Source organism: Astatotilapia calliptera, chromosome 10 (assembly GCF_900246225.1).
Source record: "Astatotilapia calliptera chromosome 10, fAstCal1.2, whole genome shotgun sequence".
In the NCBI taxonomy this organism is placed as follows: Eukaryota; Metazoa; Chordata; class Actinopteri; order Cichliformes; family Cichlidae; genus Astatotilapia; species Astatotilapia calliptera.
In genome coordinates this window covers 23,915,342-23,931,290 of record NC_039311.1, presented here as the reverse complement: position 1 = coordinate 23,931,290, position 15,949 = coordinate 23,915,342, and the positions used below count along the sequence as shown (strand labels likewise).

At 42.2% G+C, this 15,949-nt stretch overlaps 1 protein-coding gene across 2 annotated transcripts in view; it reads right to left on the bottom strand.

Annotated features, from left to right (window-relative positions):
• jade2 (jade family PHD finger 2) overlaps positions 1–15,949 on the bottom strand; it is a 235,932-nt gene that overhangs the window by 101,869 nt on the left and 118,114 nt on the right. For both annotated transcript variants that reach the window (XM_026183096.1, XM_026183097.1), the window contains exon 5: positions 4,977–5,131. In XM_026183096.1, coding sequence (XP_026038881.1) covers positions 4,977–5,131 — 155 coding nt within the window. The remainder of the gene's footprint in view (positions 1–4,976; positions 5,132–15,949) is intronic.

The following is a 15,949-nucleotide window of genomic DNA, read 5'->3' as shown; positions in this document are numbered from 1 at the left end:
AAAAACACACAGTAGTGGTCAGAGACAGCCAAGTCAACAACAGAGGACACGCTGGTGGACAGCCCATGGGTGATGACCAGGTCCAGAGTGTGTCCTCTGTTGTGAGTCGGCTGCGTGACGTGCTGGGTAAAATCCAAACAGTGAAGAATGTTTAAGAATTCTTTTGTTGCAGGGTCAGAAGGATTATCTATGTGCAGGTTAAAATCACCGGTTAAAATTATCATGTTATATTTTGAATGTATGTTTGTTAAAAATTCAGAGAATTCCTTGATAAAAGCAGCGCTGTCTTTAGGTGGTCTATAAACTGTGACAGATAAAACTGGAGGGCTGCTGAAAACAATAGCATGGAATTCAAAAGTGGTAAAATGATCAAATAAAATTTGTTTGGTGGTGAGTGTGTTGTTGGCTAAAGATGCAGTCCCACCACCTCTCTTACCACTTCTAATAGAAAAAGAGAAATTAAAATTTGGTGGGGAGGCCTCAGTGAGAACAACTGGTGCATCCGAACCCAGCCATGTTTCAGTTAAAAATAAACAGTCAAGTTTATTATCTAAAATTAAATCATTAATAATAAAAGACTTGTTCGACAGAGAGCGTACATTTAAAAGTGCCATACTGATTGAGACTGGTGGATTTTTGACAATAGAGTTGGATGGATGTTGATATTTTTGAAGAGGCCGGAGGTTATTAATATTTTTGGAGTTACTGGATTTATGATAATTCTGTTGCTCTCTGTTTGTGATTATGACGGGTATTGTGTTGACTGTGGGAGAGAAAGGTCCTAGTCCAGAGTTTTGTGTATTACTGTTAAAAGTGGAACAAATATAGGAGCTGGGACCAGGGGAACATCAGTCAGTGGCAGACGGATCAGCAGGTAATGTCAGTTTGGGGTAGTGACAGGGCGATGTGCGGGAGTGCTGTACGCCAAATGCCAAATTGGCGGACAGCAAACGGCGTCCCCAGGCGTTGAGGTGGAGCCCGTCTGCCCCAAAAAGATGCCTCCTCTCCCAGAAGGCATCAAAGTTGTTAATAAAACCCACGCCGTGGGAGACACAGGCGGAGGAAAGCCAGGTGTTAAGGCTGAGCAGCCGGCTGAAACGGCCTATCCCTCTGCCACAGGTGGGGGTGGGCCCAGAGATAAAAGCACTCACCTGCAGCTGACCAAGGAGGCTGAAGAGTTCGAGGAAGTCCAACTTCAGCAGCTCAGATTGCTGTTTGGGGATGTCATTGGTGCCGATGTGGATGATGAGCCGGTTAACCTGTGGGTGGGATGCCAGAATGTTGGGAATTCTGTCCACTATGTCAACAACAGTGGCTCCCGGGAACGACAGCGTGAGCGCCCCCCTCATCCGCACGTTCCTGACGATGGAATCCCCGAGGACCAGCGTGGAGAGAGGAGGTGCCACTGGGGGCTGTTGGCCATCTGAGATGCCCGCGCCGCGACGCCGGGGGTGTTCAGATGGAGATGCGCCAGCCGGACTGCGTGAGTGACTCCCAGGTAGCCGCGCCGTGGGTCCTCTTCTCCGAGGAGCAGGGGTAAAGCACAGCTCTCCGCGGTGAGTTTGCACCACAGCGTCGGGTTGCCCGCCGCGGCTCCGGGGGCGTAGTGGTGCGACACAGCGGGATGGCGAGGGCTAGCAGTCAGAGGAGGAAAGTCCACAGGATCCAGGACATTGAATTTATTCTCCAATACTACCTCACCAGAGGGGTGAGGGTGCGAGAGACGGATCCTCCTGCCCTCTCTGCAGCCACCACGCGTCTCAACCATGGTCCATGGCGCTGGTTGGAGTGGAGTGGAGCTGACCAGAGCCTTGGGTCTGGCCCCTAGCTGAAACCAGGAGTTCTCGTCCTTGGCAGAAGCAGCAGCGACGCAAGTTGAGAGCCTGTGTTGACTGTTGGCGGGATCTTGGGACACAGCAGCTGGATGGTGCACTGTGTCGGCTAGCTCAGCGCTAGTAGCGGTGGTTTGAGCTTTGCCAAGGAGGATTGTGTCAAGTTCGCATTCAGCCCCCTGGATTTGGTATAGCGTGGATATCCTTTGTTCCAGCTCGATCACTTTTTGGCTCAGGTTGATGCAGCTTTCACAGCTGGATGTTGAGGTAAGTGGTGCCATTCCGGAATCTCGTACCGGCGACAGCGTCAAAAACAAAAACAGACACTGCCACTTTAGCTTACGTTAGCTAAACTCCTTTGCTAGCTTGTTCCCAGTACTGAGGTTTGTGATGGTCTTCCAATTCTCCGTAAAATCTCCAGTTAAAACACAGCCTTAACGAATTTTAGTGGCAGCAGGCTTGGCGGAGAAGCCGACAGGAATGATCACCTGAAGCAGGTTGAACCGGTCTGAACTTGTGATATTCCATTTGTTCCTTTCTGGTTCTTAAATGGCAAGCAGATAACAACCGCAAAGCTGCCTGAGTGCAGAACACAACGCGTAATCTAGGAAGAATACTACAAATAAATTAAGTTATAAATAATACAAAATAAATAATTCATGTGATGAAGCTATGTCTATGTCTATGGTGCCAATTCACAGTTACTTCAAGGATCGTTAGATTGTAAGGTAACGACCATACAAGAAAGAAAACCCCACCCATCAGATAAGCCCCTATGAGCAAGCACTTGGCAACAGTGGGGAAGAAGAACTCCCTTTTAACAGGAAGAACCTTTCGGCAGAACCGAGCCCAGGGAGGGGCGGGGCCACATTCCATGACAGGTTGGTGCATCTGATTAATCGCATTGCTGTGATGCCATATTTTTTACGATGTGGTTAAAACCCACCCTTGTTTATTCTGGAAATAATAATTAAAAAGTGTCCGGGGTTAAGGAGTAATTGTGTTTCCAGGTAGCAAAACTGTGGCATCACAACAATGTGACTGGTCACTTGGACTGTTGATCCTGGATTTACATCAAGGGGCAATCGTCGCTCAAGAGTTGGGAGTTCGCCTTGTAATCGGAAGGTTTCCGGTTCGAGCTCCGGCTTGGACAGTCTCGGTCGTTGTGTCCTTGGGCAAAACACTTCACCTACCGCCTACTGGTGTTGGCCAGAAGGGCCGATGGCGCAATATGATGTGCCTGATTCAGGGTCACCTCATCCAGCAGTGATTATAAGTTTAAGAAAAAAAGTCAAGTTTTAAGCCTAATTTGAAATTAGAGATCGTGTTTGTGTTCTGAACCCAAACTGGTGCTGGAAACTGAAGGGTGTGCTACATGAAGCACTTTGAATCACCTTGTTTTTGAATTGTGCTATACAAATAAACTTGCCTTGCCTTGCCATGAATGATTGAATGATTAAGAAAGTGCTCTACTGGTATAATCTGGTACCAAGAGGTACCATGTGACAGAGTCTGATTATACAAGTCTTTGTATGTAGAGGGAAGGATTTTATATTCAATTCTTGATTTAACATGGAGCCAAAGAAGAGAAGCTAATATTGTAGAATCAGCTACCAGCTGAAAGCAAACAGTGTTAGGGCTTAACATTTACCAAGTTTCTTTGCTTTGTTACTCTTCTTTAGTAGTTTTTAGTAGTTTGTGTGCTTAGTGGGAAGTTATGCAGTGGTACATTGTGCAACCTGAGCCTGCAGGAGTTCAATTTGGGCCTTGAATAATTCAGTAACAGTGTGCGGTGTCTGAATTGGCCGTACCCGTCCAGGTCTTTAAATGTATATTTGAGACTTTTTGCCAATTTTGACAACCCTAAAGCTGAATAATGCAACACCATCGAACAAAAGTCCTGAAATAATCAGCGATTGCAGCATGTCCAGGATCAACATTTGGTCTCCAAGAGCATATTGTGAACACAAACAAAAATACACAGATAAATCTAAATAGGATGTGCAGCACTGAGATAGAAAACGCTGAATAATCCCATCATGATTCGGCAGCCTCACCCAGCAGAACCAATCAGCCGTCTGTTTGTTTTGTTTAGCGTTGAAGGTTATGAGAAGCTTCTGCCAGTACGCGTGTGTATGCGCATGCACGTCCGAGTTTGATTTAAAGTGAATGTGCAGCAGAAATAAAGCCTGAAACCCCAGCGGGGATTTATAGACACAATTACTATGCTTTATCTGAAAAGAGCCAATCAGATATTGAGTAAAGTGGCGGAGATGAGAGAGATGCTCGGGGTCAGCAGTTGTCACCATGGCAAAATGGGGGATGTAGAAAAGCAGAGAGGAGAGTGTCAGGAAAAAAGGAAGCGAAAGGGAAGGAATAATGAGAATGGAGAAAAAAGAAAGAAAAGAGGCCACACAGCAACACTACAACATATTCACAGCATCTGCAAGTTTCAGAAAACCTCATTTTAAGGCTTTTTCTGTATTTTTTTTTAATAGAGTGATTTTTCAATTTAAAAAAGAAATGAAAGGAAAGGCTGGTGTTTGCTGGAACCTATAAGATAAAGGTTCTGAGACTATAAATGGGTGGTAATGGAAAAGAAAAAACACAGACCTACCTGTGAAATGAAAAGAAAATGCTAAGGCACCTCTTTAGCTGATTAATTCTTTACTTAAAAACACCAGCTGCCAGTCTCATTCCTCAGGAGAGCTTTCCAAATGAACTGAATGTAGTAATAAATCAACAAAAATAATTAAGTAATAATATCTCTTTAAAACAAACTAAAGAGTCGCTCCCATGCTTTCCTGTCAAGCTTATAAAACCCTGGGCAGAATCTCTGATATTTAGCTTCAGCCCTACAGGGGGAATGAAATTCACACACTACCCAGCTAACAACTCCCATGAAGTGAAAACACATCATTTATGACACATCGGGGTGAGTCACTTCATAGAGGTCAACACTCAGACGAAAAACAAGTCAAAACACATCATTTCCAGCGCTTCATCCTTTACAACCGTGTTTACAGCCTTTGGAAAGTCTTCTGACGCTACGCAAGCGGAGTGGAACGGCCCTACATTTACACAGGTTAAGTGAGATTTTCCTCAGTGTTTTCAGGCTATTATTATCAATAATGCAGTGCTTACCCATCTGTCTGAACTCTTGGTTGACTATCTGTAGCCAGGCAACATCCAGGTCATCCAGGTCATAGCAGCTGTAGAGCTGGGTGGGAGGAGGCCGAGTATCACCTTCCCTCTCCTGCCCGTTGTTGGACAGACCACCTGTCGACTCCGGCAGCGACCTGCAACCAAAACGAAGATGCATGCAGAGAGTTTTATTTGTGCGGCCTGGAAGCAACAATAACTCTAGTATCCAAGAATATCCTCTGAAGCAAATGTCACATGTTGTGTCGATGTCACTGGTTGTCACATAGAATCGGATAACTGCCAAAATTCAAGTTTGGTTTGTTATCCATGCGCTATCCTCTACTCTCTTTTAGTGTTACACTGTATTCGGTGACTTTGAAGTCCTTGTGAAATTCACAGATCTGTGATTTTTTTTTAAAACTCCATGTGCTCTGTGAGGAAAGTGGCTCATTATACCAACATGAATTACGAGGAAGTCCTTACAGACAGGTCCTGACCTCATTGTCCACAAGTACTGAATCACAGTATGACGGATTAAAAAAAAACAAAGACCCAAAAGACCCAATGACAAATCAAGCAGTTGTGGCCAGCAGTGACACAACGCTCCTCCAGGCACTGTCTAGTCTCTGGAGCCTGGGGACCAAATGTCTGTCTGTCAACAACAGCAGGAAATGGGGTCAGGAACTCTGCTCAACCCACTGGGAACCAATAAAGACTAATAAACACACGCAGGCCCACATAAAGCATTGGGACGCTGCAAGAACTAACAAACACGTGAAAAGACACAAAAAAATCGCATACCCGCCATCACGAAGGCAGTGACCACACCCGAATAATAGGCGAAAAAAAACAAGACAGCATTTACAGTAGATCACACACACGCACACCACGATTTCTCCAAAACATCTCTGTGTTTAGCATAGTAACAAACACACACCCTTTTATTCACTCGCTTGCCACTGAAGTCGAGACCTTTGCGTGAAAAGGTGAAGTGCGTCACGATCACAGCAACAAACAACAAACAACCTTTAGCTCTCGGTGTTGCTCCCGGCCTTCAACGGCTCATTATCGCACCGCTTACTTATTACCAGCCTCCTCCATTACTACTGTCACATCAAACAGCGCTGAGATCATCTTCCTCATCTTCGTCATCATCATTATCCTCCTCATTATCACCGCCACCACTGGTGCCGTCGTGATCACAAAACAGCTGCCACAATTTAAATCCGCTGTCTTCACCAGAATCACGTTTCACGGGAGTTGCCAGCTCAGTTAAACGTGAAAATAACACAAACCGACGATGTAAAAGCAAAAAAGCTTTTAAGATAAATGTTATGAACAGACCAGAATAAGTTTTTAGTCTGGTGTATACAGTCATCTCATCCAATGAGCTTTCTGCAATAAAAGGCTCGACTCAACTGGTTGCTTTCTGGTTGTATTATTATACAGAAGCAAGGTTGCTGAGCAACTATGTCATTTTCCAGTTAAGTCGGCATCCTGCAGCAACAATGTCACTATTTGTGGAGGAATTTCTGGATTAGTGTTCAAAACTGTGATGTTCTCACTCTGAACATAAGCAGTTTATGTGCGTTTCTGTTACATTTCTATAGCTGTGTATGTAGAAAGTAACAGATTAGCAATTTCTGACACTTAATCTGAGTTATCACTGTCTTATTGCCGTTTTATCACAGTCTTGATCATCTTTTATCACCAAAGCTCCTTAGAAGACTCCAACTGACTGCAGGATGGGGAGCGCCGTCCTGGTCCCCATCTTCAAGGCAACTATTTCAAAAGCAACAAGACTGCAATAATTTTGTTTTCCCTAGTCTCAATATATACTGTCTACACAACATTTACCCCGACTTTCTTGTAACACAGGTCTAATCTGTTTTTGAGTCATCCAAGTCAAAGTAGCCCAGAACACAGCACAGTCATTGTTAACTTGTGTGTAGGGATGGGTACCGGTGTCCGGTGCCATGATGGCACCAGTTCTGACATAAACGGTAGTAACCAGACCGAAAAGCAGCGCACATTTCGGTGCTTTATTTCGGTGCTTTTTTTTCCTGAGCTGTGATACACTTCTAGCCAATCATTTTACGTTTCCGAGGATAGTAGGCGGGGCCAGGTACGTACGTTCAGTTAGAGCAGAGCTACAGATTAAAAATGTCCAAGGCGAAGCGGTCAAAAGTCTGGCTGTACTTCACAGCAAAATATGCAAACTCAGCAGCCTGCAACAAGTGCTTTAAGCTGATACTGTGATACTGTCAAAGGAGGTAACACCAAGAATCCGATTAAACAGCTGGCGACGCATAGCGGTTTTTTTAAAAGCCGAGAAATGCGCCGTATTTGATAGCTTGCTGCAAGACCTCACACCGTGCACGTCGGGTGGGTTGCCAGTTATCGGACCCGGAGCAACATCCCCCAAAAACCCGAAGAATAGAGTCCTGGCCCCTAGCCCTGCCAGTGTAGCAGAAATGATGAGGATGATGATGCAGCAGCAGGCGTTCTTCTCTGCGTGAGTAGCTTCATGTTGTTCGTGTGTAATTTACGTTGAGTAGGCTAACCACGTTATTACATTAATGCATGTAAGGTGAACTAGCAAACATCATCATAGCTACATGCGGCTGTCTTCTTGTTTGATGGCAGATGCTCCCTTCACCCTGGCCAAAAAGGCAAAAATGACCAAAGAAAAAGTGGGAAACAGTTAAACATGAGAGGTTTTTGGACAAAGTTTGTGTTTTTTTCCATTGTTTAAGCACTGCTTCCAGCCAAGAGTGATGCCATATATGCCACATAGCTGCAGAAAAGGCACACATTGTTATCTTTTTACAAAAAAAACCAGCTGAACATGAGAGGTTTTTGGACAAAGTTTGTGTTCTCCATTCTTTAAGCACCGGTTCGAGCACCGGTTCGAGCACCGGTTCGAGCACCGTTTAAGCACCGGCACCGTTTCAAAAGTACCGATTTGGCACCGGTATCAGATAAAACCTAAACGATACCCATCCCTACTTGTGTGTACTCTGATTATTATTATTAGTATTTCAAAACCAGAATTTTAGCAGTACAGAGAAGCAGCATTGAAACAGCTGCTGGTTAACATGTTGTCTTTAATTTCTGTTTGGCATGTTTAGATCAGAACAGCAGAACGAGATCCATCGTTATTTGGAATTTGACTTTATTAAAAAAGTCATTCTTTACTTTATTTATTATCTTTTCAGACCAGTTCTACTTTTTCTGCATAATCCATCATATAAAATTTAATCAAATAAAAAAGTCTCATTTTGAAACTTGTTTTATTAGTTTTAATCTTTTAACTTTATGCGTGTTGCTTCCCACGCAGAGTGAACAGCAGACACTAATGGTTTTGTCACTTTTTACAGAATCAAACTCAAAGTGATGTCAGTAATTACAAGCTTTAAACGCTACATGGTTGCACGCTGTCCCACACTCCATATTATCCATTGTTGATCTACACGGACGCCACACGCTCGTACGTCATTGTCGTCATTGTCATGAGACACTCTCACAAACAAAATCACGGTTTAGTAACGCAGTACCGCTGCATGCTTAGTGGAAAGTGACGGTAATCTAATTAATCCCCTTGCTTTACTCGTTACTTGAAAAAAGTAATGGAATTACATTCCAAGTCAGTAACATTCTTGCAGCTGTGGTTCACTGATCTTCCTCCATCATCCAAGTATCAGGTAGAAAGCAAAGCTGAATTCGAATATATTTATATACGAAGACAAAACAGCAGGAAATCAGACCCTGTTTTGGCCTGCTTTCAGGCTGATATCTGACACTGGACAAACAGGCCTGGCCAGTTAAGTGGCAAAGGGGAGAAAAGAGATGCACAAACACACACAGAGGGAGAATAGGTTCCATAATGGGGACTCTGGACTGGCTGTTTCCGTTATGTAACTTTAAAAGCAACAAGTGTCTTATTACAATGGAGGCTGGTGTTGTTTCATTATTAAAGGATAAGGCTGGTGTCATTCTATAGACACTTGGCTTTAACAGCAAATGCTGTAAGAAAAGGCCCAGAACCAAAATTGTGTTAGTTCACTACTCCTTACTCCTCCCCGTATCCCACTGGATCTTACTGAAAACATAAATCCTTTAAAATGATTCCTACATATAGCACATGGGTAATTTTTATTTTAAGCAGGAGAAAATCCTTCCTTTGATGGGAAGTATTTCTCTGCAGATAGCACAGGTGATTCTGGTTAATAGGATGAACAGTACTAAGGAAATTTTTTCAGTATAATCCAGCAAAAACTGAATACCCAGTCCATAATGTAATAACCCATCAGCGGTGTAATATGCTGGGATGTTATCAGCCCAGTGCTATTGGATTTTATGATACTCTTCATGTTGTTTATTTTAATATGGACTTTATTACATTTTGTTTTATGACTGGAATGGTGTTTGTTTGGCTTCTAGTGAAACATGAAAATGATAAAAGAACAAAAACAGAGATGAAAATTCAAAATTTTCACACCAGTTATATCCGTAAAATAGCTGAAAAGTTAGATGTCAATCGCCCGGCCGGTACCAACATCAATCTGTGAAAATAGATTGAGTTTTTCGCATTAATCAGTCCAGAAAGAGCTAGAACAAACATACAAGAGACATACTGATTCATCTTGTAAAGTAGTTAGGAACCATTTCCCAATTCATTTTACTCTCTTAGCGATATACTCTGGCTTAGATGTAAGTTAAATGAGATGGAAAGAAACAACACGAAGGGAAAAGATTACCTCACAATAACATCCAGTCATACCACGTGATGCTTATCAGGAGTAAATGTGTTCCTCCTTTGATAAGTATCGTGTATCCTACAATCACATGGACATCATTCATGCACACTCACTCAGTTACACAACGTAGGTAAACAAAAGTAGGTGCACAACTTCTCCCTTTGTCCAGGTTTTATCAAATCAGAGGAGGTGGAGATAAAATGCACAGTCATCCGTCAATACTGAAGACAATTATAGTTTCCAGGAAAGCTGTAAATAGATTTTCTGCCCTTTTATGGTTAAGTGCAAACTGGAGAAATTATTTTTTTAAATATTAGATTTATTTCAAAGTCACAAAGGCTGGCTCATCAAATTTCAACAACGGTACTACCTTTTTATAGCTTTGTTAACATGAAGTGAGGCGAGCATTTCTCATGTGTAAAAAGTGTGTCGCTATTCAGGTTGATTTCTGCACTAAAATACACCCACCATCCCCGTTTGCCTTAACAGCATAGATTCAACAAGGCTTTGGAGATTTTGGTCCGTGTTGACATGACAGCATCACAGTCTCTGCAGATTTTTGAGCTGCGTGTCCATGAGGTGAATCTCCCATTCCACCACATTCAAAGGTGGATGATCTGATATCCTCGTGTTGGTGTTGTTCCCTCGTCATCATAAATAATGTTGTTCCAGGTTCAACATTGCAAGTGACCAATCACCTTCTCCTGATGTCATCCGCGACCTCGAAAAAAACAAACGCCTTCAAAAAATCTACTTCACTTGCGAGAAGAGAAACCGCCTCTGTAAGGACAATATGTATAATGCTTACCGTTTATTAAAGAAAAGTATCCTGAAATTCAAAGACTTCAAGTTCCTGGATCGGCGGACAGAAGCGGTTTCTCTTCTCGCAAGTGAAGTAGATTTTTTTAAGGCGGTATTTTCAAAGGCACAAAAGGGGGACGTCACAACAATGTGATTGGTCACTTGCAATGTTGAACCTGGAACAACATTTATTATGATGATGTGGGAACAACACCAACACGAGGATATCAGATCGTCCTCCAAAGGTACTCAACTGTATTGGGATCTGATGACTGTGCAGATCATTTGACTACAGCGAAGTCAATGTCATGGTTCAAGAAACCAGAATGCTTGAGACTACCTGAGCTTTGCGACATATTCTGTTGAAATCAGCCATAGTACACTGATCATAACGGGATGCTCAATACCAGGCTGTTGTGTCCTCAACCACTGATAAAAGGCAGGATGGAGCCATGCTTTTTCTACTGTTCAGATTTTGGTGAGCCCTGGGTGAATTGGAGCCTGAGTTTACTGTGTGGTCTCCTGCTGCTATAGTCTATCTCCTTCAAGGTTCATTGTGCTGTTCTTTATACAGCAGAGATGCTCTCCTTCATACCGTCATTGTAGTGAGTGGTTATTTGAGTTACTGTTGCTGTCCTATCACCTCTGCCCTTAACAGGACATTTTCACAGAGAAAACCGCTGCTCACTTGACATTTTCTCTTTTAATGACCATTCTCTGTAAACCCAAGAGATGGTTGTGTGGGAGAATCCCAGTAGATCAGCAATTTCTGAAATACTGAAACCAGACAATTTGGCACCAAACACCATGCAAGTCAGTTAAATCGCCCTTCTTCCTTATTCTTATGTTCGGATCGAACTTCAGCAGGTCACCTTGCCCACGTCTACATGCCTGAATGCATTGAGTTGCTGTCGTGTGACTGAATGATTTAATATTTGTGCTTAAAATCAGCTGCAGGTGCATCTAAAGTGATCGGAGAGTCTATTTTCCACTTTTGACGCTGTTTTTCTTTGGATGTATATTTTTGTGACAATATTGAGATCATGACAAAGTACTTTACATATTTATTTTCTTCCCCATTAGAAGGAATTAAAGAAGCATACACATCTGACCTGAGAACTATTAGGAAAATTTTAGAAAGATAAAAGAAGACAATCAGTAAATACATTTTAAGCCAAAGCCAATAAAATCTTTATTCTATAAGATGCAGTTGTTTTAATTTCTTAACCCTTTTTCTTCTGTTTTCTTTGGAAACACTTCTGTTTGCGTTTGAGAAGCTCTACTGAGAAAAGCAACGGAGGGAGAGAATTTAAACCTTTCCTCCTCGGAGTCATAACAACACAACACATGACTTGGCTTTGATCTTAATCGTGTGTGCAATGAAATATTCAGAAGGAACTCCACGCGTTGGGGGCTCTGAATCCTAAAACAATGCAAATCAAACACCCTCCACCTCCCCTTAAATCCCTCTCTTCAGCTTGAAGCCCCTGAGCGGGACTGCCGTTCCTCTGCTACACGTGATGTGCCTCTGGGGACCCGAGGAGTGGGAACTGTAAAAGTATATTTTGCGGCGTAACACCGCTGAATAGGATGTTATGCGAGCTTGGACAGCGAGGACGGGAGTTTTACATGATTGGTTGTGCAAAAGTGAAAAGAAAAAGTGAACTGGGTCAAATTACTGATGCGAACGATTCTTACGCTTTTGCCTCAGTGAAATATACCAAGATTTTGGCAGCCTTACTGGAAAAAATCATGTTATGTCTATGCTAGATCTCATTTCACTTTCTCATGCTAAATGTTTGGCAGGTCACTTGAATTGTGTCTAAAGGGAGAATAATGCGTCTTCCTGGTGGCCTTTTGATCTTTATCATACACATAGAAATAGCAGGAAGCTTAGGGGAATCCTCTTGTACCAAAGCCAGTATTTTATATTAAAAGCTTACCTGTAAAGAAAGGTGTTCCTAATCAGTAAGCGAGTGAAACTGTCATGCAACAGGTGCAGAAAGAGCTGTACAGTTTCACTGATACACTGGGTTGTAAAAAGTCAGCCGAGCCTTCTTCTGTCTCTCAACTCCCATGTTTCTCACCGCTGTGTAAATCTCACTTTCCTCCTTTACACGAAATGCCAATAATAATCTCTTCTCAAGGAGGGATGAAGTGGATGGTGTTTACAGAAAATATTTCCAGTGTGAGTAAAGTGACAGTGGCTGGGCTTAATTCTCTGTCTGACTCTCTGCCCCACACAGGACATGTCTAGTTTAAACAGACCTCAACTCCTGATAGATCACTCAGGAAGAGCAGGAAGCCATTCTAAATGAGGATGGAAACATAGAAGACTAAACAGGGAAAAAGGGAAGGGGGGAGGGCATGGATCCGTATGCTAAAAATGAGCTGAAAGAAAGAAAGAAAGAAAGAAAGTCTGCTGTTATATAATAAGATTTAACTAAGCTTCGCCTTAACGTTCTCCATCTGCCACTTTAGTTTTACACCACACTACCTGTCAGAGAGAAATTCATGTATTTTAGCAAACTCTGAAAAGAAAATTCTGCTAATTAGCTCCAGATGATTAAATTTGCCAGCGACACCTGTCACTTCTGCTGGCAGGAGTGACCAAAACCTTCACCTCTTCAAAACAAGACACCCTGCTTAAAAATGAGAGCCATAATTAAAATTCCAGCCCTCATGGGTGCATTTTTTGCGACGAGAAGGAATTCAACGCTATTTGACACTATTTATGCTTACTGAGCTTCAAGGAAAATGAGCTCTGGCACTAAATCATACTGCAGAAAAACAATTAACTACACTGATGGCAAAATGAAATGGGTCCTAATCTGTGATGTGTCAGCAAGTCGATAAATCAAAGCCTATGCTGGCTTTGCAGGAACTTATTGGAACTTCGTGGGATCGTTTGAGGGCCAGGTAATTTGCAGAGAGTGAAATGATGGAGGCAAACAGTCACGAACTGGAAGGTGTGAGAGAAAATGGACATTCAACAGGCTGATTGTTATTAACTAGACATGTTTTACTATTTTCATCCCATGGAGTCAAACACTGATGTTGAAGAGACATCTTTATTTAGGAGGCACTGGTTTGGGAGCTGTGTATTTTGAACTGGTTTCACTGCTTTTTCACTTTTGCTTTAAACTTGCTGGTTAGGTTTAGGCACTCAAAATACTTGCTTATATAGGAAAAGACTGTGTGTGTTTTAAAAAAAAAAAAAACATAACACCCTATACAATAACAATGCATCTTTAAAAAAAAAAAAAGATGTTTACAGATAAACCAATAAGTTTCAAATCCATTCATCAAACCTTAGCAACCGAGTGAGACCTTCTAGACTGAGAGTTTTAGAAACGAAAGCCACACTCTGTTATTGTCGGAACAATTCATTAATCAACTTTGAGAGTGGGGGGCATGAAAAGAAAAGAGAGTGACAATATTATATTAATCAATACTCAAGAAAGTGATCAGGGCAGGGTAAAAGCATAATGGTGCTAATCAGGAGTGGCAAGAAAAAAGGGGAGAAATGTTCACTATAGCTGGAAAAAGAGGCAGTAATAAAATACAGGTCAAAGCAAAGGAAAATGAGAAGGAATCGACTGAGTTCAGTTCACTTAAAGTCAAGACTTAAAGTTCTAGTTTGAATGTGTTACATGAATGTTAGCATGTTACATGAAAGTATATCACAGCAGAGAATATCCAGACAGTATAGATACAGTATCGCATCACAGACGACGACGTTTTAAAGTTTGGGAACAAAAAATAAAAATCCCCAAACACCTGCAGCCATTCTGTATATGTACAAAAACTTGATAAGGGTCTGAATACAAGATTAAACCACTTATCCAGACATAGCATTCTTGTCAGATGCAAACAATCACTTCCCAGTGTGTACACACTGGGTCTGTGTGCGTTTGAAATAATCTCTCATTCTTGAAATACCTCACTGTCACAGTACGGCTGAGAAAACTGGCTATTCCCTTTTCTTCCCTGTAATCCCTCTCTTTCTTCCCTTATTTTCACACCAGACTCTGTGTGGCTGTGAGAGAGAGAGAGAGAGAGAGAGAGGGAGAGAGAGAGAGACAGAGTGGAAGAGAAACAGAGAGAGATGGTGTGTTGTGCCAACACCCCCTTGTCCTTGGCCAACCCCTACAAATCCCCAACTCTAAAACACAGTCTCATATCTGCATGCAAACTGGAGCAGGACAATCAGGTCAGCATCCAACTTCCACAGGGTTACCGACTCAAGGATCCAGGGGCAAACCCCATCATGTGGTGCTGGAGGATGCGTGTGTGTGCGTGCAAGAAAGGGTTAACTCAGCGACAAAAATGCCTGTGCATCTTTGCAAAGTTTTCAACAGCGCTGTTGCAATATTTATATCTGTGGTAGCGTCTGCAATAATCGACTTTCTGACCACTCGGGGGCAGCAGAAATAAGTGTCATGCAGTCCGTTAATACACAAACAGTGTCACACCGAGCAGTTGTCGTTTTAAAGCGTTTTAGATGCTAAATTGGCCAATATGTGCGCAATGTTTGATAACTTCCTTTATCTGAAAAAAGCAACCTTATGTAGTCGGAACAGCGACTTCGAAGCAGTGAGTAAGCCAAAATACTAATGTGAATACTACTAAGGACGGTAATTAGGTTTGATTATTTTAATAGTCATGAAGATATTTTAAAAAATATATATAAGCAAATATTTTTATGCAACTCAAATAGTTGCATAAAAATATTTAAGGAAGGTGGCATCATGCAAACTATTTGCAAGCGACCATTAAACAACAGCAGACAAAGAACACAACAATAACAATCAGGCATCAGACTGTACACAGTATAAAAGAAAGACGCAACTTACAGGTCTGAAAAGTCAAGTCAAGGTAAACCTGCACTGCTTTTAATGACCACCAGGGGTCATTACCCGTGGTTGTAAAAAGCCTTTATGTTCTACAGAAGTCTATATTAAAATGATCGATGGTCTGACCTTTCTAAAGACTGTCCTGCTGAGTTTATTGTGTCAGTTAGGGCTCTGCGATATGACCAAAATCTCTTGTCCCCGATATAAGACAACGACAACGATATATATCACAAAAATGTTACATTTTCTGTAAATTCTGTGAATCTCTGGCGACTCGACTAGCGTGAAGTGTGTACCTAGAGTCGAGTGTTGAGTTGTGAGGTTTATTTTGTAGCACCTGACGGCTCTTTTTAGCTTCTCGTACGTAAACACTTTGCATACCATTTCACATGATTTGGTTTATTTTGAAAAATCTCAACAGGGTCTTCAGCTTTATTGTGAAAGGTTTATATGGAAAATAAACAAGCGGACGGCGGAGCCATGCGACAGTCGCTTGTGTAGTGCGGTTATATTAAATATAAGAGAAAGCGATAACTTTAAGAAATTCTACAGTGGC